The 25,911-nt window shown below is 45.9% G+C and overlaps 1 protein-coding gene across 1 annotated transcript in view; it reads left to right on the top strand.

Annotated features, from left to right (window-relative positions):
• The first annotated feature begins 7,435 nt into the window (after positions 1 to 7,435).
• LOC120908426 (semaphorin-2A-like) overlaps positions 7,436 to 25,911 on the top strand; it is a 292,853-nt gene continuing 274,377 nt past the window's right edge. The window contains exons 1-2 of the mRNA XM_040319401.1: positions 7,436 to 8,398; positions 23,919 to 24,581. Of these exons, the coding sequence (XP_040175335.1) occupies positions 24,449 to 24,581 (133 nt within the window). The 5' untranslated portion in view covers positions 7,436 to 8,398; positions 23,919 to 24,448. The remainder of the gene's footprint in view (positions 8,399 to 23,918; positions 24,582 to 25,911) is intronic.

Here is a 25,911-nt window from a genome sequence, read left to right on the forward strand (position 1 = left end):
TCATGTTTGCACTTAATTTGAACTTAACGAGAACCCGTGCAACAAATTTCCTCATCCAGTGTATAATGCCAAGCCGAAACTTTAGCAATCAAACAGGATAATGAAGCATTTTCGGTCATCAGCAGCTTTGCGCTTATCGCGATTCCAAACGGTAGTAAGCACGTTTGCCAACGCGGCAGCAACAACGGTTCGTCGCGATCGTCACGTGCTGCGTCCAGCGTTTGACAAATGTCGTCAAATAGTCAACCGAGCGGTACCGAAGCGCCCATTTTCCCCCAATCCTCCCGCGGTGACCTTCGTGCCACGGGGCGCCTCCCCCTCATTTTCGACACCAAAAACGCAGCGCAGCGCCGCTGGGGCCGCCAAAGATCGGAAGTGCGATAAGTCGTTCGAGTGGTGGTTTTGCCTCGCGGTCGCTTCCGGCCATGAAGAGCGCTACCGCGAAGCACAGTTGCATAATTAATGCATCCGGCTTCTCATCTGTACACCTCCACACCTCTCTGCCTTCCTCCTTCCCCTGGGTCCGTGCACGGTTAGCGCAATTGCACCCGCAATGGCTCGACATTGTAAACTGCCTGAGTTTGTTGCCTTGCTCCTGCCCTGCCCGATCGAATGAACGCGCCCGGATAACGACCGTACCATGCTGGCGGAAAATGTTGACGTGGTGCTCTTTTGTGTGTGCTTCACTGCCGGGGGGAAAAAGTCGCAACATCGACCCCGTGGCTAGCACGGATTTCCCCGTGACGCGGGCACGCACGAGGCGCCGAAGTGGAAGAGGTAAAAACAACAGCTCGTGCCGCGCTACCCTACCGCGGTCGGGCACGCTCGATAAGTGAAATGATACACTATTAGCAAGCATTAAGGGCCGCAGAGTATCGTTGCCATTCGCTGGTTGCCCTGCTGGCAGCCGAATGAATGGGGGAATGGGATTGATGTGTTTACAAGTGATCCTTCCACCCAGTTCCCAGTTGCTTTCCTGTCCTGCCGCTAGAATGGTTGGAAAAATGCTCTTGAACTCTGGAGCGCTGCGCTCGGGAAAGGTTCGCGGTGCCTCCGGTCATCGTCAGCCAATCGTTACGCCAGTGACCCGGGTTGATCGTGGATTATTTGTACGCGCGCGCCCGGTTATTGATAGGGCGGCGGGCATACAATTCTCCCGTATTTGGCCCACCCCGAGGCTGTTATCGGGTGAAATTGTTGAAGGATATCAGCACTCCATTATTCAAAGCTTTATGGCAGCTTTATGCGTATCGCTCGACAGTGGTTTTGTTTCGCAAAGGGAGCCGAACAAATTAACGCTCCACCACTGCCACGGATGGACAATTTACGGTGGGAAACTTGCGACTACAAGCATTGACGGGCCAGAAAAAAAATCGTGTTGTAAGATTACTGGGATTATAGGTTTCTGATGACAGTAGGATATTGGTTGAAATTTCTTTCTTGAGCTTTTGGAATAGTGTTTTGTTCCTCATAATTCAGTTTAAAGTTATACAGGAAATACGAAGATTGTGATTATTATTATTATTATTATTATTATTATTATTATTATTATTATTATTATTATTATTATTATTATTATTTTTATTATTATTATTATTATTATTATTATTATTATTATTATTATTGTTATTATTAATATTATTATTATTGTTATTATTATTATTTTTATTATTTTTATTATTATTATTATTATTATTTTTATTATTATTATTATTTTTATTATTATTATTATTATTATTATTATTACTATTATTATTATTATTATTTTTATTATTTTTATTATTATTATTATTCTTATTATTATTATTATTATTATTATTATTATTGTTATCAATATTATTATGATTATTATTATTATTATTATTATTATTATTATAATTATTATTATTATTATTATTATTATTATTTTTATTATTATTATTATTTCTTATTATTATTATTATTATTATTATTATTATTATTATTTTCTATTATTATTATTATTATTTTTATTTTTATTATTATTATTATTTTCTATTATTATTATTATTATTATTATTATTATTATTATTATTATTATTACTATTATTATTATTTTTATCATTATAATTATAATTATTATTATTATTATTATTATTATTTTTATTATTTTTATTATTGTAATTATTATTATTATTATCATTATTATTATTATTATTATTTTTATTATTATCATTATTATTTCTATTTTTATTAAAGAAATAATTTTAACGGGGTTTGCGTATGAACATTTTCTCTGTATGTTATAGCTATAATATGAACATAGATTAAAGAAAAGCTACTTTCTAGTAATCTATTACACTAAATACAAGAAGAAAAATAAAACGACAATAAACTATTCTTAAATACGACTCAGCAAAGCTGCAAGTACCAAAAACAATTATAATGGGGACAATTACCAATACGGGCCCATTGTAACAATTTTAAACTTAGACCAAAATTTCATGAACAAAGCTAATAATATTAGCTATTACTTTAACTGATGAAAAAATCTAAACAGCTTAGTTTGATTTCGAGCAAGTACGTCGTTTTTAAATTGAAGAAACTATGTATGTTTTCTAAACAAATGTACACCTTTATTATTGTACAAAAATTATTGGAAAATAAACGGCTCAATTACATAATAACAAAAAAAAAACGGAGTCCCCGAAGAAGAGCCAGGTTAAAGAAAAGTTTATTGTAAATTCAAAAAATTTAAAATACAATAATTGATTGGGAATAAAAATGGACAGTACGGAGATAGATCACAAAAGACTTTATTACTTTTTATTACATAAAATTACTTTTCCAGGAAAGATAGAACATAAAAAACAACCTTTCTTCGTGAATTTCACACCACATCGTGTACGCTTGGCTTAACGTGTTTTGGAGAAACAGGTTAAATAGTGAGAAATAGCACACCCGAAAGGGCTGCATCATCTTAAAGCGTCCTCATTAACGACCATTCGCTTTCCATCGATGGTAAAGTAAGTAGCAAGTCGCTCGCCCCTGCTCATAGTTCCGCTAGCGATAATAATCTGCAATCTACGCCATTAGCCAGTCAGCGCGCCCCAAATGCAGAAGGCTACGGCGATGAGCTCCGGAAGCCGGAAACAGGGAAGGGGCAGGAACAAGGAACATTTCATTCAAGCATGTGCCACCTACGTACATTAAACCACATCCCAGCGTACCGCCCGCGTTCACCGCGACACGATGTTTCTTTTCTTGTATCCAATCTTCGACACAGCTGCTTTCCGCACCCGCGCTGCATCCTTTAAAACTCTTTCTCGCTCTCGCACCTTCTCTCGCTCACTCTCTGTCCGCCAGCGCACCCCGTACCAGGGGCCGCGAATTCGCCAACCATTCAACCCTTCGCGTGCAAAAAAAAAAAAAAAAGAAAACGTGACGATAATTATTATTATGTTGATAAATACATAAATTTTCACACTTAAGCGTAACGGCTCTGGTACCTGCGCGGTGACGGCGGCGGTGCAGCGAAGAAAGCGAATTTCAAAAGACGCAAAGACTTGATGCACTGTTTGTGTTGGGGAGGTGGAGTGCAGGGGAACGGCACAAATAACAACAACAACCGCGCACAATAGCATCGACGCGTGAAGGGGTACGTCAAAACGGGCAAAACCCCGTTTGAATAGATTGAGAGAGGGACTGGGAGAGGAAAATGCTCGTACGCGACACTATGAATGTAAGGACACCCCAGCGGCAAGCTAACAGCACGATTCACACCCCGCGAAAGCGACACACTAGTCCTGCACACACACACACACACACACACATGCACATATATACTGTAAGTGTGTAGTGTAAATCGCGAGGAGGAGGAAAATGCATAATAATGCACCTCGTCAAAGTACACCAGAGGTGTGTGCGTAGACTCGTGCGTGTTTGTGTGTGTGTGTGTGTGTGTGTGTATGTGTGTGTATGATTCATACATTTGGCAACTGCGGGATGTTGAAGAAAGAAAAATTAAAACTAGCACCAAGGATAGCAGAGGGATGGCGAACAAAAGAACCACTGCACACAGGCACTCGCCCGGATTGCAGATGCATTAATTCGTGCTACTCGCTCACGGAATGGGGGAGGGGGTTTGCAGGCTCGTTCCATTCCACCCATTGCAACACACAGACACACACACACACACACACACGCTGGCACACAATCAATTGTAGCACAAGAGGCTGCAATTTCCCGAATGACACTTACCTTGGCTTTACACCATCGCGTGGTATTTGAACACGGTGAAAGGGTTGCGCGTTCATCTTCCACGGCGGGCCCCCACGCCCAGCACAGTCACAGGGGGAAGATAGACGCAAGATAAGCCGGGCAAGAAACCCGGCCAGTACTAATGTGTGAAAAGAAAAACTGCACACCGCTGCACTGCGTCCTGGTGCCGGCAGCAAAAAAGAACACACCCCGCCCGGGGTTGCAAGGCTGCTGCACTGTGTTCGGTACCAGGCAAACAGGGGGACTTGCATTTTTGTCACCTCAATGCTCGATGGCGCGTGCATGTGTGCGTGCGGCGTACAGCAAACGTAAACGGTTCGCGCTCACTCGCGGGGGAAAAAGGTGTGACTGAGTAACACTTCAGCGTTGGAAATTCGCTTATCAGCGACACGCACTTTTTCCCCCTTATTTTTCTCACTCTCTCTCTCTCTCTCTCCTTCCCCCAACCCCTTGAAGGATGGTTCACTTTGGGGTTTTCTTTTCAGCGTTTCCCCCCTCTCCCCCCCCCCCCTTCCCCCGCTCAATTTCGGTGGCTCTTTGGTGCAAACATTTGCACCACGGTCCCTGTATTTGTACTTTTGCTTTGGCACGTTCATCCGCCTCGGGTGGGCCGCTTTTTTTCGCGCGCGCGCTGAGAAAATATTATCGGCAAAGAAAACACGACTTTGGGTGTGTGTGTGTGTAAGAATCACACCCTTCGCATTGTGCAAGGGATGGCTGGGAATCCGCAATTGCAGTAAAGCGGTGGTGGATGGCGCTTTAGATTCACATGACGGCGCGTTCGCTGCTGGAATATTTAATCGCGAGGGAGCATGCGATCAAATTAAGAGCAAAGGTACACAATTTGCACGTGTGGGTGTGGATTGATTTAACCACCGGGTAACGGAACGGGTCTGGAAGAGTTTGTAATAAACCTGGTTAGGGTTTTGTTTTGATATTTTTCATTGAATTAAGCAAACGTTAAGTACAATTAACGCATTAAAGTGAAACGCAATAATCAGCTGATGATAGGACAGCTTTTACCTGCGATCAATACTCCTGCCCGTGGTTCGGATGTTTATGCGTGTGTGTGTGTGTGTGTGTGTGTGCGTCCATGTGTTTTGGGAAGGGAATGTCCACTGGGCAAACAAAAAGTGAAACGAAGCATCAGTTCCATGCTCGGTTTCGATGTTGTTTGCGGTTCCCTATCCATGGCTGCCCTACTCGTTGCGTGATGAGACACGGCCAACAACCAGACGTGCTGTCTGTGTCAAACCACATGATGAGGCACAAAACACAAGAAGGCAGAGAGAAAAAAAAACGGCGTCGGAGACAGTGCACAACGGAAATGGAAGCAAGAGTGTGTGCTTTTGATAAACAGTGGTGCTAAAAATTTGAAATTAACTTTTTTTTGTGAAAATAGTATTACTACATTATTGTTTTTGAGGTAGCTTTTGCCTCGTAGCTGACATTTAGTAACGATACAACTAAAGTAAAAAAATCAAAGGAAAATTATTATGGCATGTCACTGTAGTCAATGTCATATGTCATTGTTGGTGTCAACTGACAGTATACTAAGGATTTATATTGAGGTATAAGGATGAGTAATTGGACCTTTGGAACTCAACTGATAGTATACAAAGGATTTATACTCAAGAAAATTTAATAGTAATTAAAACTTTATTCAATATTGTTTTTAATATAAATTATTTATTTTATTTTTTATTAAGTTAAACATTGAAGTTTAAATGTTTTTTGTAGAACTCCCCTTAAAGTAACCATGTTGACATACTTTTAAAAATTAAACACAAAGTGTCATTCAGGTATCATTTTTGAACCGTGACAGAAGCAGCCAATTATCCAATAGTTCAAATAAGAACATTTTTGACACCTGTCGGAAGTTTTTTTAAAATATATTTTAAAGTTATTGACAAAACAAAACAATGATGATAACTGAACAAGTCTTTCCAAAAATTGGTAAAAGCAACAATAAAATACTGTTTCATTTTCCATTAACACATTCCTGTCCTACTTACAATAAGAAAAAAAATCCAACTGGAAAAAACATAATTTGTTCACCTTTAGTTTTACCGAACGCATTACAGTTACGCTCACTACGGTAAGCTGAAACCAGAGCAACCCTTTCTCCCTCACCCTCACTCACCCTAACCATCCTTCCGCTCCCTTCCCCTCCACTCCGGCAAATACGCTCCTCATCCCATTGTTTGGGTGAACGAGGTGTGAGTAAGGACATATGAAAAGGCTCGCTGTCGAGACTCCGCTCCACACTGCCCCCTCCCCCCCTGCCTCGCTAGCGTCCCACACGCCGGAGTGCGGACTCGTGCAGACTTTAGCACGAACGCGCGCTCCTGATCCACCTTCCCACCGGTTTCCTGCCGATTCCTGCCCTGTACGGCGCATGAGGACGTCGACAAAAAGGGGGAAGCGTGGAACAAGCGGTACAACCCCATTAGACACTCTTTGCAGTTTTCTTTTCACACCACAGCCGTAGCTGGAAATCCATCCGCGGGTAGTGTTGTGCAGTCGGCGGAGGCGCACAAGCACCCGTCCACCCGTCCGGCTTCTTGAGACGCAAAAACCAGCAGCACCACGGCGTGCGTTTTTCCAACCATAGCAACCGTACGCGCGCGTGTGTGTGTGTTGGTGTGCTGTCTCTCTTTCACCCGCACTGGTGCGGTAATTAAATCCGCTATCTCGCTTTGCCGCAGTACAGTTTGGTAGGTCTCGTCAGGTAATTCGGTAGCTAAAAGCGCTCCCCAAAAAAACGGGTCCTCGTGAGCGTGTGTGTGTGTGTGTGTGTGTGTGTGTGTGTCAGGGGTAAGATGGTCTCGTTCAGTTTCTACCTTTTTGTACTAGCCCTGTCCCTAAATGCCAGACTGTGGGATGTTTTGGCGATTTTTTGCGCAACAAATCGCACACCACGCACACCAATGCAAGCTACGCAACGCGACCTCGTGTCCTGAAAAATGCGCGCTCTCTCTCGCTCTCTCTCTCACACACACACACTCTCAATGTGCACAATCTCTCCCGGTAGTGTGCAAAAAATGTCTCTCTCTCTTGCTTTCTCTCCTTCCCTGTCCATCCCATGGTTGTGGGTGAGCCAATTTCTGTCTCACCAAACTGCCCGCTGCTGGTCGGGGAAATAGCGTAGATTTTCCTCGCGTCACGGTTGACGTAACGGACGTCCAGTGCGCGTTCCAGGTTTTCCACGAGCGGTGTGCAGCCAATTTCCACCCCGTCGGTGTGTGTGATTTCAGGTGTATTCCGCCACAAACAAAAAATAATTGAAAGCTACCAGTGAAGGCAGGATGGTTTTGAGTCAAAGCTCGTGCGACATCGAAACTGCTGCTGCTGTTTGCTAAATGAGTGTGCGTGCGTGCTGTTCGAAAGGACTTGCCCAGGGGCAGAGTGTAAACTGTAAACAACAACAGCGATTATGCGAGTCCATTGCCGTTGTCCAGCCGTGTTTGACAGCTTGGCTGCGTTGAGAGTGCTTCTGTAGCCGGAGTGTTACGCGCGTTCTCTCTCGCTTCCACATCTGCAACAGCTCGCAACACTTTCTCTCTTTCGCCTCCGTGCTCCATACGCGCGCACACAGCCAGACAGGGCCCGTGCGATCAGGCTGGCAGCTGGAGAGAATCCTGCTGCTCGGGTTTCTGTCGGTTGCTCTCGCTCTCGCCTACGCCGTGCACGCGCACGAGCAGGGCCGGAAGCGGAGAGCTGTCAGTTTGCTGTCGTTTGTGTGTGACGTTTGTTGCAGCGCTCGGTCGCCTACGCCGTACCGTGCCCGGATTGTGGCCAATTTTCCGGTGAAAAGTGTTGCCCAGCGGTGCGAAAAGTGTCCCAGCGCGTGTTGGAGTGTCCACAGCGACCGAAGCGTCTTGCAGCGGGTCGTGAAAACCAACACCGTCCGGTGAATGTTTGTGTGAAAGGGTACAGTGGACGGTTTGTTGTAAGCCCTGTACCCGAAACACGGCCCCTTGTGTTCGGCCGCTTATCAACGGCTTTTTTTTTTGCTGCGGATGTTGTGCCGTCCCCGGAAAACGGGCCATTTGTGCGCATGATAATAAAACAAACAGTGTGTGTGTTTGTGTGAGTGAGTGTGTGTGTGGCAGTATTTCGTGCAAGCCGTGAGGTGTGTCGTGACGGCGGTACTCAGGTGAGTGAACGGGCATTTCCATTCACGGAACTGTACTGTGATTTTTGTGTGTGTTTTTGTGTGAGTGTGTGTGTGTGTGTGTGTGTGTGTGTGTGATGCCAAAGTTCCTCACCAAAACGGTCGTCCGTGCTTGTGCACAGGGATGTGCTGTGCAATTTGCAATTTCTCTTCCCTGTCCTTTCACTCTCTATCTCTCATTTACACTCTCTTGCTTGTTCGTGTTATCAGTGTGGTTGCTCTCTTTCTCTCTCTATCTCTCGCTCTCTCTTGTACGCTAATCAAATTCACCAGCAGACGAGAGCACGTGAGCAAGAGCCAAACAGACGGAGTGAGTGAGATGGAGTAGGAGTGAGGGAGCGAGAGAGAGAAAGAGAGAGAGAGAGAGAGAGATCGCCAGCCATATTTACAAGCGAGAGAGACGCGCGCGTATTGCGGATATCAACAAAACAAAAGGCAATTTTCCATCCGCACACTACTCTTCCCCCATTTCCCCTTGCGCTACGCCTCGATGGATATGTGTGTGTGTGTGTGTGTGTGTGTGTGTATGTGTAAGCTATGTTGGTGTATTAGTGTAAACACGGCCGTGTAACGGCATTTCCGCCCGGCTGGCTAAATACACTACCGTGCAGCCGAGTCTCCATTTCACCCCTCCAACACCCACACTTTTCCGGGCGCAACTGGAACTGGTTTTTTGCCACCAGGACGGTGCTTGAAACCTACAGTTACGGTTTGGAAACAAGGAGTGGAGCCTTTTTTTTTGCCTTAATCAACTCATCGTGGTTGAAAATTCTCATGAAAGAAACCTCCCAACCACCCTCCTTCCTTCCCCTCCTACCCCCTACTCCTGCAGCGGTGGCACAGGTCGAGCCGGTGATGGAAAATGATGGAAATTAATTGAACATAAATCAATGCGCCTTTCATTACCTTCGCCGGGCTGCGCTCGAGGAGTCGCACGCTCCGAATTTTCAAGCGGGGTTTTCCATCTTCTCCCCCCCCACCCCCGCCCTGTTTTCCTTGTTTTCCCCAACCAACAGGGGTTGGGTGAAAAGATTTGCCCAATGCCACGATCAATGCCTTTAACCGGGTGTGCAGGCGGTTGGAAAATTGCTTGATTGATGGAGATTGTTAAAGGGTTTGGGGTGCGTTGGCAGCGCGCGCGCGTCTCGCTCGTGAGCCACCCCCCTGCACCACACAGACACCCATGCAAAAACCAGTGGAAAACGCTGGAGGGGGGTGGGGGAGGGGAGTGCAAGGCAGTAAATAAATCTAATTAAAGTGTCACGGGTTCAGGGCGTTGCACAAAACGGCGCTGCCTCAACAAAGCGCAGAAGAGTGTATGCTTGGCATTTGCAAAGGTCATTTGGGTGCCGTTGTGTTTTCCCGCCCTGGTCTTCGGATTTTGCGTCTTTATTGGGAAGAGGGGAGGTTTTTTTTACTAGAAGGGGGTTGTGTGATTGGGTGGCTTCGACTAATTAATAAAAGAAGGTAACGCGCGCAGAGCGCAGAGAGAGAGAGAGATACGCAGCAAAGATTTGCAGCTTTCTCGCCCCGACGCCGACGAAAAGGGGAATTACAGTAGCAGAGTAAAGAAACCTACACATACACATACCCCACAGGCACACCCGACGAAAGGAGCAAGAGATTGACCTACGGTTACCAAACCCCCGGACAACAGCTCTGCTTCCCTGCTGCACGATGGTTTACTGACAACCTCCAGCAGTTGTAAGACTTTACCCGAACTGAGAACTCTTTAGCACCGAGGGCTTGCCGTTTGCTGTCTTTCATACATGCCACGGCTGCAGAACCGGGACAGCAACGGGGAAAGTATGTTCGGCCCCCGGTTGAGCTGTTGGTAGCGTTGGAAACATTTAGCAAAAGCATGCGAGGCCATAATACGGCGAAAAGGCGTCCGGACGGGCCCAGCATTTCCTGCTGCTGGTGCTGCTAATGGGTTCGTGGCTTAACGAAGTCGATTTTCACAAGTTGCGTTTTCACGATTTTTCCACACGCATTGGAGGGGAACGGGCAGTTGGGATGGCTCACTTGTGAATGTGTTCGTCGTGTTCGAATACACGTTACGCACCTTCACGGGCTATGTGTCGGTTGAGGGATGCGTTTAATGTACTGCAGTTACACCATTTTCACGTTTCTACGCCCTTCCTCCCCAATTTCGGGGCCCTTTATGTTCGGCAAAGGCTCCTGATCTACAACCCCCCCCCCCAATTCCTGATTTTATTCGTTGTTCGATTTGCGCGCTTAATCCAGTCCAGTATTACCCTCCGCCGTCCGGTGGAACAAGTTGTGGCTTGATGGTCCCATTACAGAAATTGGGCTACCGATTCGCTTCGGGGCGCGTTACGAAAGGTTTCCGTTCAGTAATGGTTACGGTTAGGGCGTGGTGTGATGGGGTCACAACATGTGATGCCACCTTTTGCCGCTCCGAGAAACACTTTCCGCCCCAACCGGTCGGGTTTTATTTTACCGGATTTCATCGCAACACATATCGATCCCCCCGATAGAAGGAGGGGAAGCTTCTGTTTTTTTTCCGTTGCTTCGTGGTGTTGGTGTTGCTGTGACCTGAAATAATTATTACTTTGACACATTGCCAAAACCGGGAGGATCCCGGAGCCCGTGGTGTTGTGCAATCGCGTTTCGCACGTTTGATTGTACGGTGTACTGCCGGGATGTACTGTTGGGGAGGGTGCTGTTCCCAAGGGGAAGCCTATATGGTGCCCCCTCTTTTCTGTTCGGTTCGCAAGGGGTTGTATTTTTCGTTCAGCAAGTTACTTCCAAAGAGGTGGAAAAGTGGCATGCGAATGGCCCAATTTTCTGTGTCACAATTCGTGCTGTCTGGAAATAGCAGCTGAAGACTTCTTCCGGGCCTCGAAATCGATACGTGTTTACGATCTCCAGAGAAAGTTGTGAATAGTGTGAAACGTTTTACACACCTCTTGCAGGACTTATTACGAGCTTTAGATTCTTAATTTTAGGAAAACTATGCCGTGAAAACATCGTTTTAAATCCGTCTATTAGTTCTAAAAATGAGCTTTGCTAGCCTAAAACCGACCGCACGCAAAGCGGATTGCATACACGCAGGCGTATATGGCATCGGTATGGTACGTTCCGGTTTTAGAAATCCAACTTCCCGGAGTACGAACCGCACTCACAAGTTGAATAATAAATGCGTGTAAATATCGAGAAAATCGCTCTCATCCTCGCGCACTCGCTCTGTTTGCGTAAGTGAAAATATGAATGGGAAGCTCCAGCACGTAATGTAAATAGAGCGCCGGCTTACCATCAATGGACGGGCGGTGGTGCGGTGTTTCGAGTGGCCACAACGCTGCACAACGCAAAGTGATCCGTTCGGTGGTGAAATATTGATTGGATGGTATTTTAGAATTATGCTAGCCCCACAATGGTACACAATGGCTTCGAAACCACCACCGGGCACTTCCCGCCTTTGCTTTGGCTCACTGTGTTCTGTCTCTGTGTTGTGTCTCTCTGTTCGGGAACTGTCGTGGGTGAAATTGTATGAATTATGAAATATATAACCATGATGTATTCATTCTTTTTGGTTCACTAGTTTTTACTTTGTTTGGTGTGCTTTGGTTTTATTTGCAGAAATGTTGCACGCTTCTGGACAAATCACGCTTTTCCTTTTTTTTCCTGTGTTTGAATTGCACTTATGAGTGTGTGTGTGTTTTTTTTGTACCAAGAACAATCCCTTCCATTGTCTTTGGCGGTTGGTTCAAAAGTCAACCGAATCGCCCAACACGGCTTTGTCTTCATTTTCCTTCCGGCAAAAGTTAATGCGGCTGTAATATCAATTTGTACTATTCCTTTCCGAGCTTACATGGGGCATCCCGATGCGTGTGTGTGTGGGTGTGTATTTGTTGCTAAGCAGTGAGAGTCCCCCTCTTACATTCCCAGCTATTCAAACTTACACACACACACACACACACACACACACACACACACACACACACACACACACACACACACACACACACACACACACACACACACACACACACACACTCAGCACAAGCCTCCAAAGGGCGCCTTTAGTAAAACCGCGCGCTCCACCCGCACAGGAAGAACATTAATAATACTAAACACAATAGAGAGTGGGCAGAGCGAGAAGAGAGGAAGGGCCTAGCTTGTAATAGGATTTGCCCGGTAATCACGGCTTTATATGCTGCTTAGAAGACTGCTTGCAGGCCATGGCGTACCGCGCAGGGAGTGGATGCGAGACCCCGGCACGTTTTCCTTGCATTTTGCCTCATTAACAGACCAAGGCTACGAAATGCGCCGTTTGTTTTGTCTCTATCGGGGGGGCTGTAAGCTCTCACGAGGTTGCAAGAAAAGGGTATCACGGCTGGAAGCATCCAGCACTGTAATTGGGTTTACATTTCTTTGCCTTTCTCCGCTCGTGCCGGGAGGTGGGACGAGCGGGTTGATAAATCATCATGCATCACACCGTAATGAATGTTGCATTAGTGGCGTTATAATGACTGGCAATGATGGTGATGAGTCTCATGTCGACGCTCTAGATGATGATGATGATGATGATGACGATGATGAGAAGTGACTCTTGACATCGAATTAAAGCAGCATATCCTAAGAATCAACAACACGCCGAAGCTGACCAGCGTTGATTAAGTGTCTAATGTTGACTGTCTATCGGTGCCGCTCACTAAGAAATGCCCTCGCATCTTCTCGAGAAAGGGAGAAGTGTTTATTGTTCGTATGTTATTATCGTGTTAAACACTTATCGGCTGAGCATAACAGCAAATGTGGATAAAAGTGCTTCACATTGTAGCCACCGGAATGCTCAAATCAATCAAATATTCCGTGGAATATGCGAGCAGCTGTGCGAAGTTCAATTACAAATTATTAACCTCACATTAAAGCTCGGCTAGCAGACACATGTACATTAAAAATATCGATCGGGTCACGAGTGCCAGCAGCAACGCTCACGTACACACTGATGCTAATGGGTGGCATCGATCGATCATCCATTTATGGAGCAGATTTGAGCTAATTTATCAACTCCGTAAACCCGATAGAGGCTCGGTTCGATCTCGATTGGCACTCGATGAGCCGAAGACACTTCATTACGGTTTGGTGTGGAAAGCGCCTCCCCTCCCAAAAACCCCAAACCGACAACCACAGCACCACAGCACCGTCACACGCTGTGGTATGTTCCCCTGGCATGTTGCTCGTTCGAGACTCTGCGATTGAGTAACCTTCCGAGTTTTGGTAGCCCTGCGTGCCCGAAAATCTTGTTGCTGCGATTTGTGTCAACGAGCTACAATCTGTCTTTTCGACGCCTCGGCCCTCTTGAAGCCCGTTCGCTGAACGCTTCCCGCAGAAGCGAAAGGAAAGCGTGGAGCTCTCCAACCCCAAAATGATGATGGGTTTCGGTTACCACGGTTCAAGGAAAAGGCTCTGGTTAGGGTGCGTGAAACCAGTGGTAGAGCAGTCGGTGAAATAATGCCTAATATTCGGTCATTTGTTTTGATTAATACACGCCGTAACGGACGATGACGACGGCGAACGGTGGGACGGTTCGTGACGGTAAACCGTTTCGGAATCGTGTCCGTGTCGCTCGTTTGTTGATTAATCAAATTTAAAAAAACAAAACCCACGCTATCGTCTTGCATGGTGCGAAAATATGTTTCGAATCATTGAAAGCGGAGCCCATGGAAAGAGAGGAGAGAGAGAGAGAGAGAGGAAGAAATGACAGAAAGGATGGGAGAGAAGGATGGCTGCAAAGGATGGCATCCAATTACCGAAATCTGAACCGACAGTCATTTAATGGGCAACTTGCTTGCCTATCGGGGCGCGAAATTCGTTGCAATTTAGCAGCCGCTTTATTAGGCTGAAGATTTGCCAATGAAAGAATAAATGATAAGAATAATTATGTGGGTAACAACTTTAGGCGTTAGAATGGCTCGCAATGGAAGGGCTCCTACATTGCTATGTGCTTTGAGTTTGATGGGTTGGGTGTCATCATTGTCAATTCTGGGTAACTCCAAATATTTCTGGATACGATTTCGAAGAGTAGGACCTAGCATAAGTTTCCGGAATAGATATCAGAATCAAGATCGGCTCCAAAATCAGAATTATCATTCGTTTCTGAACAGGAATCTAAATCATATCCACCATCGGAATCAAAACCAGCTTGAATCAGTATCGGTTCCAGAAGAGGAATTTAAATGTGTTCCGTATGTGGAATTGAATTCGATCCGGGAATACACATCAGAATCCGTTATGCAATCGGAATTATCTCGAGAATTTGACTCAGCAACGCTTCCAGAATAAGAATAACAATTGGTTTAGAAATCTAAAATGAATTCGGTTCGGATATCTCAATCAGAATCAAGTTCAGAATTTAAATTGGAATCAGTTCTGTCATTGCAATCCGAATCAGCAAAAAAATTTAACTCTGAATTGGTTCCAGGATTGGAATCAGAGTCGGGTCCGAAGTAGGAATTGTAGTCGTTTCCAGAATATAATTCAGAATTAGTTGCAGAATTGTAGTCAGAATTGTTTTCGCAAAACTTGGAATTAAAGTCGGTTTCCGAAATTTGAATAAGAATTAGAATCGGAATCAGAATAGTAATCGCTTCTGTAACCTGAATTACTTCCGGGACCAACAAACACGCAGGTGAAATTAGGTAGCTTCAAGTAGAAATAATTGTCATTAGAAGTCCTTTCTTGTAAAACAGTTACTCCAATTTTCATTGACCTAGTACAACCTAAATACACACTGTTCGACAACATACTGCTATAGCAATTGAGCCAAATGATGGTGCAAGCGCCTAGTGATTAGGGACAATCATATTCGGAGCAAAAATCTGCCAACAATTGAAAGGCATAGACTCCATTTAAAGCTAAGAGAAACCTTTAACCTATACTACATCTGTCATAATGCAGTTACAGTACGTTGCATGTTGCTAATACGAAAACGAATGACTCATCTGTCCAGGCAACGTTCGAATTTGGAACGGAAATGGAAATCAGTCCTTACCACTGGTACCGTCAAAGAATTGGACTGAATTTCCTACAGGCCATCGGGCTCCCCGGGGAGTTTTGGATATGAGCGAAGTGCAAATAATTGCGACCCGACCTCGGAAGTCGGGAGCGACCTCTGGGCTGGGTTGTTGACTCCTAGTAGTCGGGCTTACCGCATTACAGACTGCTGCAGTGTGTGACGCCGGCGGACGACCCATCCGGTCGCCGACTGCTGCCAACCCGAGACACGATCCGAGTGGAAGCGATGGCTAAATTCATCCTTTTATGAATATTAAATCAAATTTGTACCACGTTCAACGGGTTCTGCCACGGGCCGGTCGGACTAATGCTTTGGAGAAATAGAATAACAAAGAAGGTTTGATGTTTGCGACCAGTGACGGATGGAGTGAGTGGCCACGACAGGACCGTGTGTGCAGTGCAGTTGTAATTATGACTTGCCGGTTCAGTTTTTTTTTTTCTTCATGTGTTTGGACCTTAGTAACCCTCAAACCCTCAAGATTCGATTGATGGTAGGTTGCCACTAACTGGTACCCTGAAACCACTGTATGCTGCCATTCCGTTTTATTGCCGAGTTTCTGTTTACTTTGCATCTATTAACATACATTTTTGAGGGCTTCTCGGCACGGATTACTTACCCTCCTGTACCGATTTTCCGACTGGAATTAGGATTAGGCAAACAATCCCTTCGCAAAGTACGGATAACCTCAACGGGGTGAGTACGCTATGATTAAGCGGAGAACGGGTTGCGAAGGCAAAATTATGGATCCAGCACACCCATCAGTATTGGCAAACGATGGGCGTGTGTGTTGTGGTAGAGCCGTGAGAGGGTGTTCATGACCTACGGCAATAAAAGTGGGTAGCCCATCCCGAACAGGCTCTATTACAACCGTCCAGTTGTGTGACCTGCAATGCTTTATGTGGCTCAGCTTTATGCTTCGCCCTAAGCGGGGGTTGAGTAGGTTTTTATCTGCAATTTGACAGCCTATCATGATAAGTATATACGCCCTGCCAAAGGGAGGAGTGCGCTGTTGCTTATCGAAGGAATCATTAAGTTTTTCAAACATTTTTTTTAAATTTTTTTGTTAGATAAAAACCACCAGAAAATTTGCTAAACAAACTTTTCCCTGCTGAAAAGATGTTCAAGTTTTCGGAGCTCGCCAGAGGCATCAAACTAATGAAGGTCTATCCAGTGCTACGTTCCCGGAGTTCCCCGCATACTGCAACGGTGCATCAGGGGCCATTGACCACTGTCCACTGAAGGTTCTGTATGAATGGCCGAAAACAACCGTCACTTCATTTCAATCAATCTTATCATATGCAAACTGGAACATTCCCTTCCACCGTGTGATGTCTTCAGTTGCTTTGAATAACCATTCGCTGCTCCGCTGTATCTGTACCATCAGGACGTTCTCGTACCGGGAAAACTGGCACCTCATACGGCTGCCCGAAGCGCTCGATGGCGAGCGTGTGCTAGGGGATTCTACAAATGGGGAAAAGTTTTTACGTACCTCCATTACCCCTAGCCCTGAGGTCGTCCTTGCCGTTGCGCTGGCTGGGGAGCTGCCGTAGAGGATCGGATCGACAGAAGAAGCCGTAGCGCGGCGGCGGCGGCGGCGGCAGTGTAGCAGCAGGAAACATTTCCATGTCGCAGCCGATCTGTTTATAGTTTTCGAGGAGTGTTTAAAATGAGTTTGCAGACCACCGCCGTCCGGGACGGACGGATGCTTTCCGAGCTGCGAGTTGACTGGCAGAGCGAGCACTAAGAAACAACAACTTTTACCATATGCTGCACTCTCTCCCATCCCTCCGGGCGGCCCGCGGTGTGTTGGTATCATCCCGGCTAAGTTTTCCGGTGACTTCGGATGTGCGGCTAACGGTTTTGCTTCCCGGGGCCTGTTTTTTTTGTGTTGCTCTGCGTGTTTGTTTGTTCGTGGGCTTGAAGGAAACCGCACACTTTCCTGCAGATGGGTGGATAGAAATACAGTACCGAGCGGGAGCAAAGCTCACTCATACACACTTCCACGTGATTCTCCTGCACGGGCAAGAAGTGGCAAGTTGGACGAAAGTTTTCGAGGGCAGTTTTGTGTCGGCTTTCTGAAGCGCCCTTTGCCCGGTGTGTGTGTGTGTTGGTCCCATTCTGTCGCTACCTCCCCACGCTGCAAGACTCGTTTGCTGAGACGAGTGCCCGATATGGTGATCGTTATCAAAATAAGTAGTTTGCGAAACTTCTTTTTCCGCTAGCCGTAAAGCTTCCACCACCTCAGAGGACTCAGGTGCGGCAAACGGCGAAACACATTCGCTCGAAGGAAGAGTTAGCAAACCGAAGGAAAAGCTTGCGGGTTTTCCCTTTGCCTCAATGGGCTAGTATTATACAAATGGAGCGTTTGGTGAAAATGAATAGCAAAAAAAAAAACTCACTCAGATGATAATTTAGATAGATCGCATTGGCACGGTGATTGTGAGCTTTGCTGTGTTTGTCGTTACGAATTCAAAGAAAGCATCAAGATCATACGAAACGCCAACCGCAACATTTTTATTGAGGTCACTCGTCACCTCGGCATATCTGCAGGGAAGGGAAAAGGAAAAGGGGTAAAACCACACCGGTCTGCCGTGCCTCGGTACAAAACACGGCACCATTTTCCAGCAGCTTTAATTTTCCGCTCGAGCCATGGCATCGCTTAACGATGCAAAATAAATCAAACCTTTTCCTAATTAATTCACCTTAATCCAGCGACACGATCGACACAGCACACCCTTTCGCCCCAATGGAAACGGTCTCTGTTTCTGCTGATAAAAGTTTAATTCGAATCCTCGCTACCGAATCTGAAAAAACAAACGACCAGAACAACGCGACGACGTTGCGCATTAGCGTCCCGCTTATCTCAACAGCGGCGCCCTTCCACGTGTTGGCAGCCGCCCGCTGGTTTGGTGGAAAGCTACCACTTTCTTACTCTCGAGGGGTGGTTCTTTGCCCCCCCCCCCACCACACCCTATTGCAGTCAGCTAATTGTAATTGATTGCCGTCGCGGTCGTGTCAGAGCCATTTAATAGCTCTACCTATTCGCGCATTTCGGTGGCGCTAATATTTTATTCTTACAATCAATACCGGCGTCGGGCTTTGCGGTTTTCGGGTTTCGGAAAACGGGCACAAGGCACCCCGGCTGGGCACGGGTGATTTAGCATTTGGTGTTTTGTAACATATTCGACTCCGAATTGATGGTGCCGTCGGAATGTGTCACACGTCAGGTACGGCTTGAAGCTGCGAAGCGAACGATAAATGAAGAGCGCTTAGTGAATTATACATGAAATTATCGCGCGCTGTGAATTGGTTTCGCAACCGAATGTGTGTGTGTGTGTAATGTTAGTTTGATTTACGACAATAATCAATTGCACCGAACGTAAGAGGACAAAGTGGTGCCCCCGTCCGACTGCTCCCGTCAATTTGTGCCGTGCGTCCATTTATAATGGCCATTACCCGATTCGGTTGGGGGTTTGGTTTTGAGCCGTGGGAAGACGGGCACAGGCAAATTGGGTGTGTTATTGTCATTGAATAGGTACGTTTAGTTCAGTGTGAATGTGTTATTCGAACATTGTTGCTATTGTAATGTCAGGCTCGTGCTTGGTGTTGTTCCGATGGCACTAATTTATTACTTGCTGGTTCACTCAGCCTTGCCCGATTGGGTCTGTATCAAATTTGCAGTTTAAAGTGAAAAAAAAAATCCTAAGCAGCCTTAAACCTAATGGGATGTTGGTGTACAACAGATTGTTGCAGCAGAAACTTATATAAAAAAACATATAAAACCGAAAGAAAAAAAACTGAAGAGAAAAAAGAAGTAAATAATAAAGTAACAAATAAGAATACAAAAACCATCAAGAAGAAACAAATATACTAACGACAAAACAAAATCATCAAAACAAAGTACAATAAAATAATCAAACAAGATGAGAGTCGGTTACGAACAGTGCTGCAAAATGTCACTGTCGATATCATAAAAAAATCTGACTGAAACAAAATCCATATCAGCGTCACGTACTCAATTATGATAATCAGAGGTGATACTCAGAACGGTTGGTGTGACTAATACATGCTCATGACATGTTTCCGACCATCGCTTGGTCATTCACTATTTCACGATTTTTTTTGCTGTGATCAGTTTTGCAAAATGTCACTGACATAGTCATGACAAATTCTGGCTGAAACAAAATCATCTCAGCGTCACGAGCTCTACTGTAATGATCAGAGCCCAGCCTCAAACAGTTTGTGCGACCATCACATGCTTGACATTGTGTGCAACCCTCTTGGTCAATCACTTGGTCGCGACATTTTCAGTCAGAGATATGCATGCGGTGCATGCGAGTGGTTCCAAGAAACAAAATGAGCATGTTTTCTCGCTCTGTTTGACCCGACAGATAATCAAAACAGATAGAGGGAGAAAGCATGCTCATTTTGTTGCTAGAGCACACGCACCAAGTATATTGCAAGAATGTCATGATTATCGCCGACAACAATGTCGTGACTAAGTGAGTGACCAAAAGATGGGTGCTAAACTAAATGTCACCAAGCATGTGATTGATTCTCCAACTGTTTGAGTATCATCACTGATCATCTCAGCTGTGTACGTGATCTGATTTGAGTTTCATTTCAGTCATGAGTGGTGATGACTGAAACAGTGGCATTTGGCAGCACTGTTCACAGCTAGAAAAAAATCATGATTATGCTTGCGCCGGCATCAAGCTAAGCTTGTCAGTCAGAGCATCGCGTTGAACTCAAGAATTCACATGTCGTGTTCAGCATGTCATGACGCACTTTAATTGACTATCAGCAATGAGTATCAAGCTACCACGGATATGTTTATTACTTTTGTTGGTGAAAATCTCGTGATACTCATGACATGTTGCTGCACTGGTTACGAAGAAAAGGTAACAAAATCAAATGAATCAAACGAACTTTCTACAGGTAACGAAACACGAAACGACTGTTGTTCACTTATCGCAGTGTTCCAAATGATAAACTGAATATTCCTTTGTTTTTAAACTTTGTTTATGCATTTCTATTGCTTTACTTCTACTCTATTGTTTTTCTTATTATCATTGTTCTTATTATATTTAATTATACTAATTTAATTATACTAATTATACTAATAATTGCTTTTGTTACAGTGTATATGTTTTGTATTTATTTTTTCATGGTTTTCATATTTATCGTACACTTGTATTCTGTTGATCGATTATATTTGCTTTTTTTCAACTCTCATTATATTTTTCTTTCTGTTGATTTTACCATTGCACTTTGCTACAGTGTTCAATAATTGGTTTTCCTTGTTTATTTACTACATAGCGATACTTATTCGCATCTTGATTTTCATAAAATTTCATACATTTTGTTTTCTCATCAACGTGATATTCTGTATTATTTGGCCGTCATTCCGGGGACGCCACTCTGTTGTAAATTTCAATTAATTAAACCGAAGCAACCGCTCGTATTGCAGTTGCTGCTTAAATGCGCTCTCCGTTTTATTAATTCGACACAAAATAGCAACGAATAGTTGCTGCTGCTGCTGCTGCTGCTGCATCAAATACACTCGCGTACGCTGGCTGGCGTCCCACTTTATCAAACACAGTTTCCTGTTTGCTGTTTGCTGTTCGCCTTTCTTTCCATTCCTCCGTGTCGGCGAAACGGGGGCGAATTCCAGTCCGGGCATTCCTTCGCCGTTCGTTCCCGCCGTTCGGTTAGTGGCAGGTTCCGCGCGCACACGGTGAGATGAAATATTCATCCGTAGCATTAATATCCATCCGCTTATCCCGGGATGCTTATTAACTTCCCGGAGGCCAAAATAAGTGGCGCACAGTATTAAAATATGGTTTCGCGCGAAACGAAAGACTGTAGAGAGTTGTGGAGAGATAGAATGTATCATTGCTGCAACCGGTCGGTTATGTGGCGTTCTGAGCCTTGCCAATCAATGCTTCTCAGGTGGATGTTTCATCTCATCTGTGAACTGTGCATAACATTTTCAAACTTTTCATCCTGTTTTCATGCGGGGTTTTACTCCGGCTCTAGACTGTTGCTCGCTGTCGCCAAATTGGAATGCTGTGCTATGTTTTTGGCAACTATTTTTACGCACAAAAGGTTGTACCTAAATTTGCTATGCCTATTTACCTTCCCTTCTTCATCGTATCAAAGACATTTTACCTCTTTTGTACAGCAAAGGTTTTGCAAAGAAAGGACTAGACTACGTATTACGCTACGCTCAGCAGCATCAGTGCGTACGTCGGTGACGTGCGCCAGATCTAGCGGTGACGTCGTCGTTATTGCTTTCACTCATCCATTTATCGGGCGGGCTTTTCGGCTGTCCCGCTTCCTTATCGCTAGATGTGGCTGCTCCTTCCCAGATGTTGGCTGCCTTTTTCAAAATTTTGAGACATCACGGCTACAGTCCCGAAACTCTCTTTCACGAGTGTTGTAGTGTGCACGGGCTGCTTCCTTCCGGTGATCCTAATTTCGTTCCCGGGTACTTTCGCTGTGCAAAAATCACGTACCACCTTTCCCATTACTGTGGCAGTTGATGCTGCTGCCGTCACGGGTGTGTGTGTGTGTGTGGAGCGTGTTGCCTTGCGTTGCCGACACGAAACCACAACAACAAACTCGGGACGGAAACCAGCCCCGTGTGTGCGGGTTCCGCTGCCGGTGTGGTTGACGTCGCGTGCTCTGGCTGCTTGGTTCCATCAAACCTTCTGCCTGTTCTGGATTGGAAGAAGAACGTGGCCGATGCTTTCCTTATGGATGTACGCGTAACCGTGTAATACGCGGTGGCATGTGTGTGAGTGCATGAAGCGGGAAGGGCTTTGTGGATCTTTGTCAGAAGTCAGAACGCGACCGGAGCGGACCGACCTCCACCGGGAGCGGGTGGCGTTTTTGGTGGGGATCAAATAAAAAATCGATTAATCTCCCACCCGACTGCGGCTGACATGTGCCGGCGAAAATAGTTCACCATATTACGTATGCCAGTCGGGTTCCTTCAGTTTGATGGGTTAGCGAGGCAAACAGCGGGCTAGGCATGGGCGGCTCCGGTCGGAAGAACTCTGAAGAGAGTTCGTGCGAAGATTCTGAATTTTCCCACACATACATCTCGTTTCGATGTAACACCAGGCACACATACACACACACACATACCATCCGCCCAATCGATCCGGAAGAGAAGGCCACTGATGGAGCCTTTGATGGAAATGTGTGTGTGTGTGTGTATGTGTGTGTGCCCCTGTATATTTACCTTTCGTGCGTTTGATGCGTGAAAAAGGAGTCTCCATCGTCGTCGTCGTCGTCGTAAGGCGTATGAAAGTGACAGGTTTTTCGGTGTGCTCTAAAGTAAATCCTTCGGTCGTGCAGCTTGTGCCATGTTTTTTGACGTCTTCTCGCTATTGCTGCTGCGCTATGAGGCTGCCCGACGGTTGCCTTACATGTCACCGCCCCCCTCCGGTGTCCTGTACGGTACTCTGGAGCTGTCAGCTGTGTGATGACGACGATTCAAAGTAATCGAAACAGATCAATCAAACTGGCACCATCCGTCTCCGGGCGCGCTCACAGGAGTGTTCGGACAGAGTCAGAGTCGTCCGGCCAGTGCTGTTTGACGAGCACAGTGGGTCAGCTCGAAACCCGAAGACGAAACCCCCCGCCCCAGCACTCACGTGGACCTGCTGAAGCTGTCGGAATTTTGGTTGCGGAGCTGTCATTGCCATGCGTGCGATTAAATTTCACCCACCGAACGGGGTTTATTAAACCGCTTTGCGTCGACAGCGTTTGATGGTCGTTGTAGAGCGTCTACAGTGTGGGGCGTGTGGTTAAGTTTGACTGCAAGAAAATATTGCACTTTATCTTTGGTAAACAATGTTGACGTCGCGATCTCTGGCTGCTTTGTTCCACCAAACCTTCAAACCTTCTGCTTGTTCTGGATTGTCATTGCCTCTTTGCACGAAAGAGGTAAAATGGCTTTGATACGATAAAGAAGAGCACGTAAATGCATATCAAATTAAGGTACAATTGTGAAAATTGCTTAAAAAATCAAATATAAAACTTTACAAACAAGTTGTCATAAAACATTATTCAACACTGTTGGGCGACCCGGCTCGCATAGCTCCTTTCAGCCGACCGTTTGCAAATTGTGGTACTTCAACCTTTCACCCCGAGGACTACAGGCTGCTCTTCAAGTGAAAAAAAAAACACACACACATACATTCAGAGACCACCCTTAAATAATACGCAACGAACGAACCTTCAATCAAAGCTCGACAACACCGAAACCGAGTCCGAGTCGTCCTCCCAGTGTTCGGCAGCCACAAGGGCAATCAATCATTTTGGCAACCGTTTTTCGGATTTAATTTTAATCACTAACTTCCGTGCTCCCTTTTCGACATTCTGCTCCGCTTTGTGTGCGTTATTTTAAGTACCTTCTTTTTTCATTCTCTTTCTTTCTCTCGTTTGCAGAATAAAAAAAACGCTAGCCTGACCTGAATCCTGTTTGCAACGGGTGGAAAATACCACAGAGAAATACTATCATCGTACGTTCCTGACCTGCGTTGCGAAGCGTTTTGTGTGTTAGACTGAGTGTGGCAGTCTTACTTGGTCTCGTTCCCTTCCACCTCCATGTACGTATATGCCCTGCGTGTGTACTTGCACACTAATTAGTGTGCTGTCGGTATACCAAAAGGCTCTTTGCGCGTGTGTATGTGTTTTTGTGTACATCTTTTGTGTGAGCCATTTCTAGTGTGAAAATTGTGTGTGATACTTCGCCAAACCTGTGCTTGTTTTTGTGGCTCCCTTTGTGGTGTGTGTGTGTGTGTGCTTGAGTGTGTTGTTAGTGCCCGCCGTTGGAGCAGGCCCACATCTCTCACCCTCCAATACAACGGGTGCTAACGACGTGTAACGCAAGCAGAGACGGCATCCGGGTCACGGGGTGTGCTGGTTTTTTTTCGGTTCCAGCGGATTTTCCCCACAGCAGCAGCAGCAACAGCACCATGGCGGCGGTACTGCCACACCAGTGCGGAAAGGAACCGATGGGAATAGGAAGAGAGCGCTGGTTTGCGCTGCTGGCATGCGTCGCTATCGGCATCGGGTTGGCGGCGGCCGTTACCGAGGAGCTTTCACCAGGTGAGTGAACCCAGACATCACCCCAGGTATAGGTTTGGGCTACTTTATACAGGTCTTTTTACCCATTAAAATTCGCCAGTCAAAGAGCGGCCACAGCTAAACGCTGTGGCACGATGCGGTACCAAAATCGATTGTGAAAATTCCCGTTTTCCCAGCAGCCCCCTGTTGTATTCCAGGGCCGCCATTAAGTCTGGCAGCAGCACGCCATCACGCAATGGTTGTGCGCTCTGCGGAAGCAAAAAAAAAACAACCCATCGACACCGAATGGTGATTGATGACTTCAACCTCCCTTTACCAACCCTTCAACCTAGCAAGGCACTGCAAATGACAGGCCAAAGGTCCTTGGATGAGAGGTCAAAGCGGGAGCGCCAATATGTGCTTGTGTGTGTGCGAGAAAGCGAGAAAGAAAGGCAAGCAACTAGGCCAGCAGTATGGCGTCAGGCCTTTCACCTCTTCAACCGACGAGACTGCCGCACTTCAACCAGCTTTGCTCACCAACACACGCACACACCTCGAGCATCCTGGTACATTGGGGGCAACACCACCAGCATCCTCCGCAATCCCCCATATCTCGCGTGTGTGCCTATGTTTTTTCCGCAACGGTTTTGGATCGATTCAAAACCGTGAAATCTTCCCTGTCCCGGTGCCCCGGAAGTAGATCACTCGAGTCCCGAACCACAAACGTTCCCAACCGTTCTTCTCACTTGCTTCTCCAATGTTACAGCTTACTCGTACTGCCAGGAACTGGCAGCGATTGATTTACCGACTTCCGCCTCGCGGTGCGGGGAAGAAACGCGGCACCGACCGGCAGAGGGAATAAATAATTCATATTGCCCATCATTGGGCGGGGGATTGGCAAAGTCTGTCCCGTTGCCAGGCGCGTTGTGCGTAACGTCATCATAGGGCCACTGTGCAAAGCTATATCTCCCTTTTTGGAGCCCTTTCCAATCGATTGATGAATCGACAAGGTTACTGGTTTAGGCGCTGATTGGGATCAATTTGGGGAGTGATTTCGAAACACTGGGGCGCCCAGTTCAGCGATTATTACATCCCCGAATGCGCGAGCTGGAATAATTTTGGGAAGTTTGGACGTGTCTGGGTTAGTGATGGGAAAAATGTAGTTTTGGTCGGAATCGATACCGGTTATCTCCAAAGTTTTCGAGAATAGATTACGGGTAGTAGGTCCGGAATCAGTTTCCATCAGAATCGGCTCCGGATTTGGTTCCGGAATCGGCTCCTCAATCGGAATCGGCTCCGGAATCGGAATCGGCCCCGGAATCGAAATTGGCTTCGAAACTGTGTCGGTTTCGGCATCTCCATATGAATATGC

This window comes from Anopheles arabiensis, chromosome 2, assembly GCF_016920715.1.
Source record: "Anopheles arabiensis isolate DONGOLA chromosome 2, AaraD3, whole genome shotgun sequence".
Lineage (NCBI taxonomy): Eukaryota > Metazoa > Arthropoda > Insecta > Diptera > Culicidae > Anopheles > Anopheles arabiensis.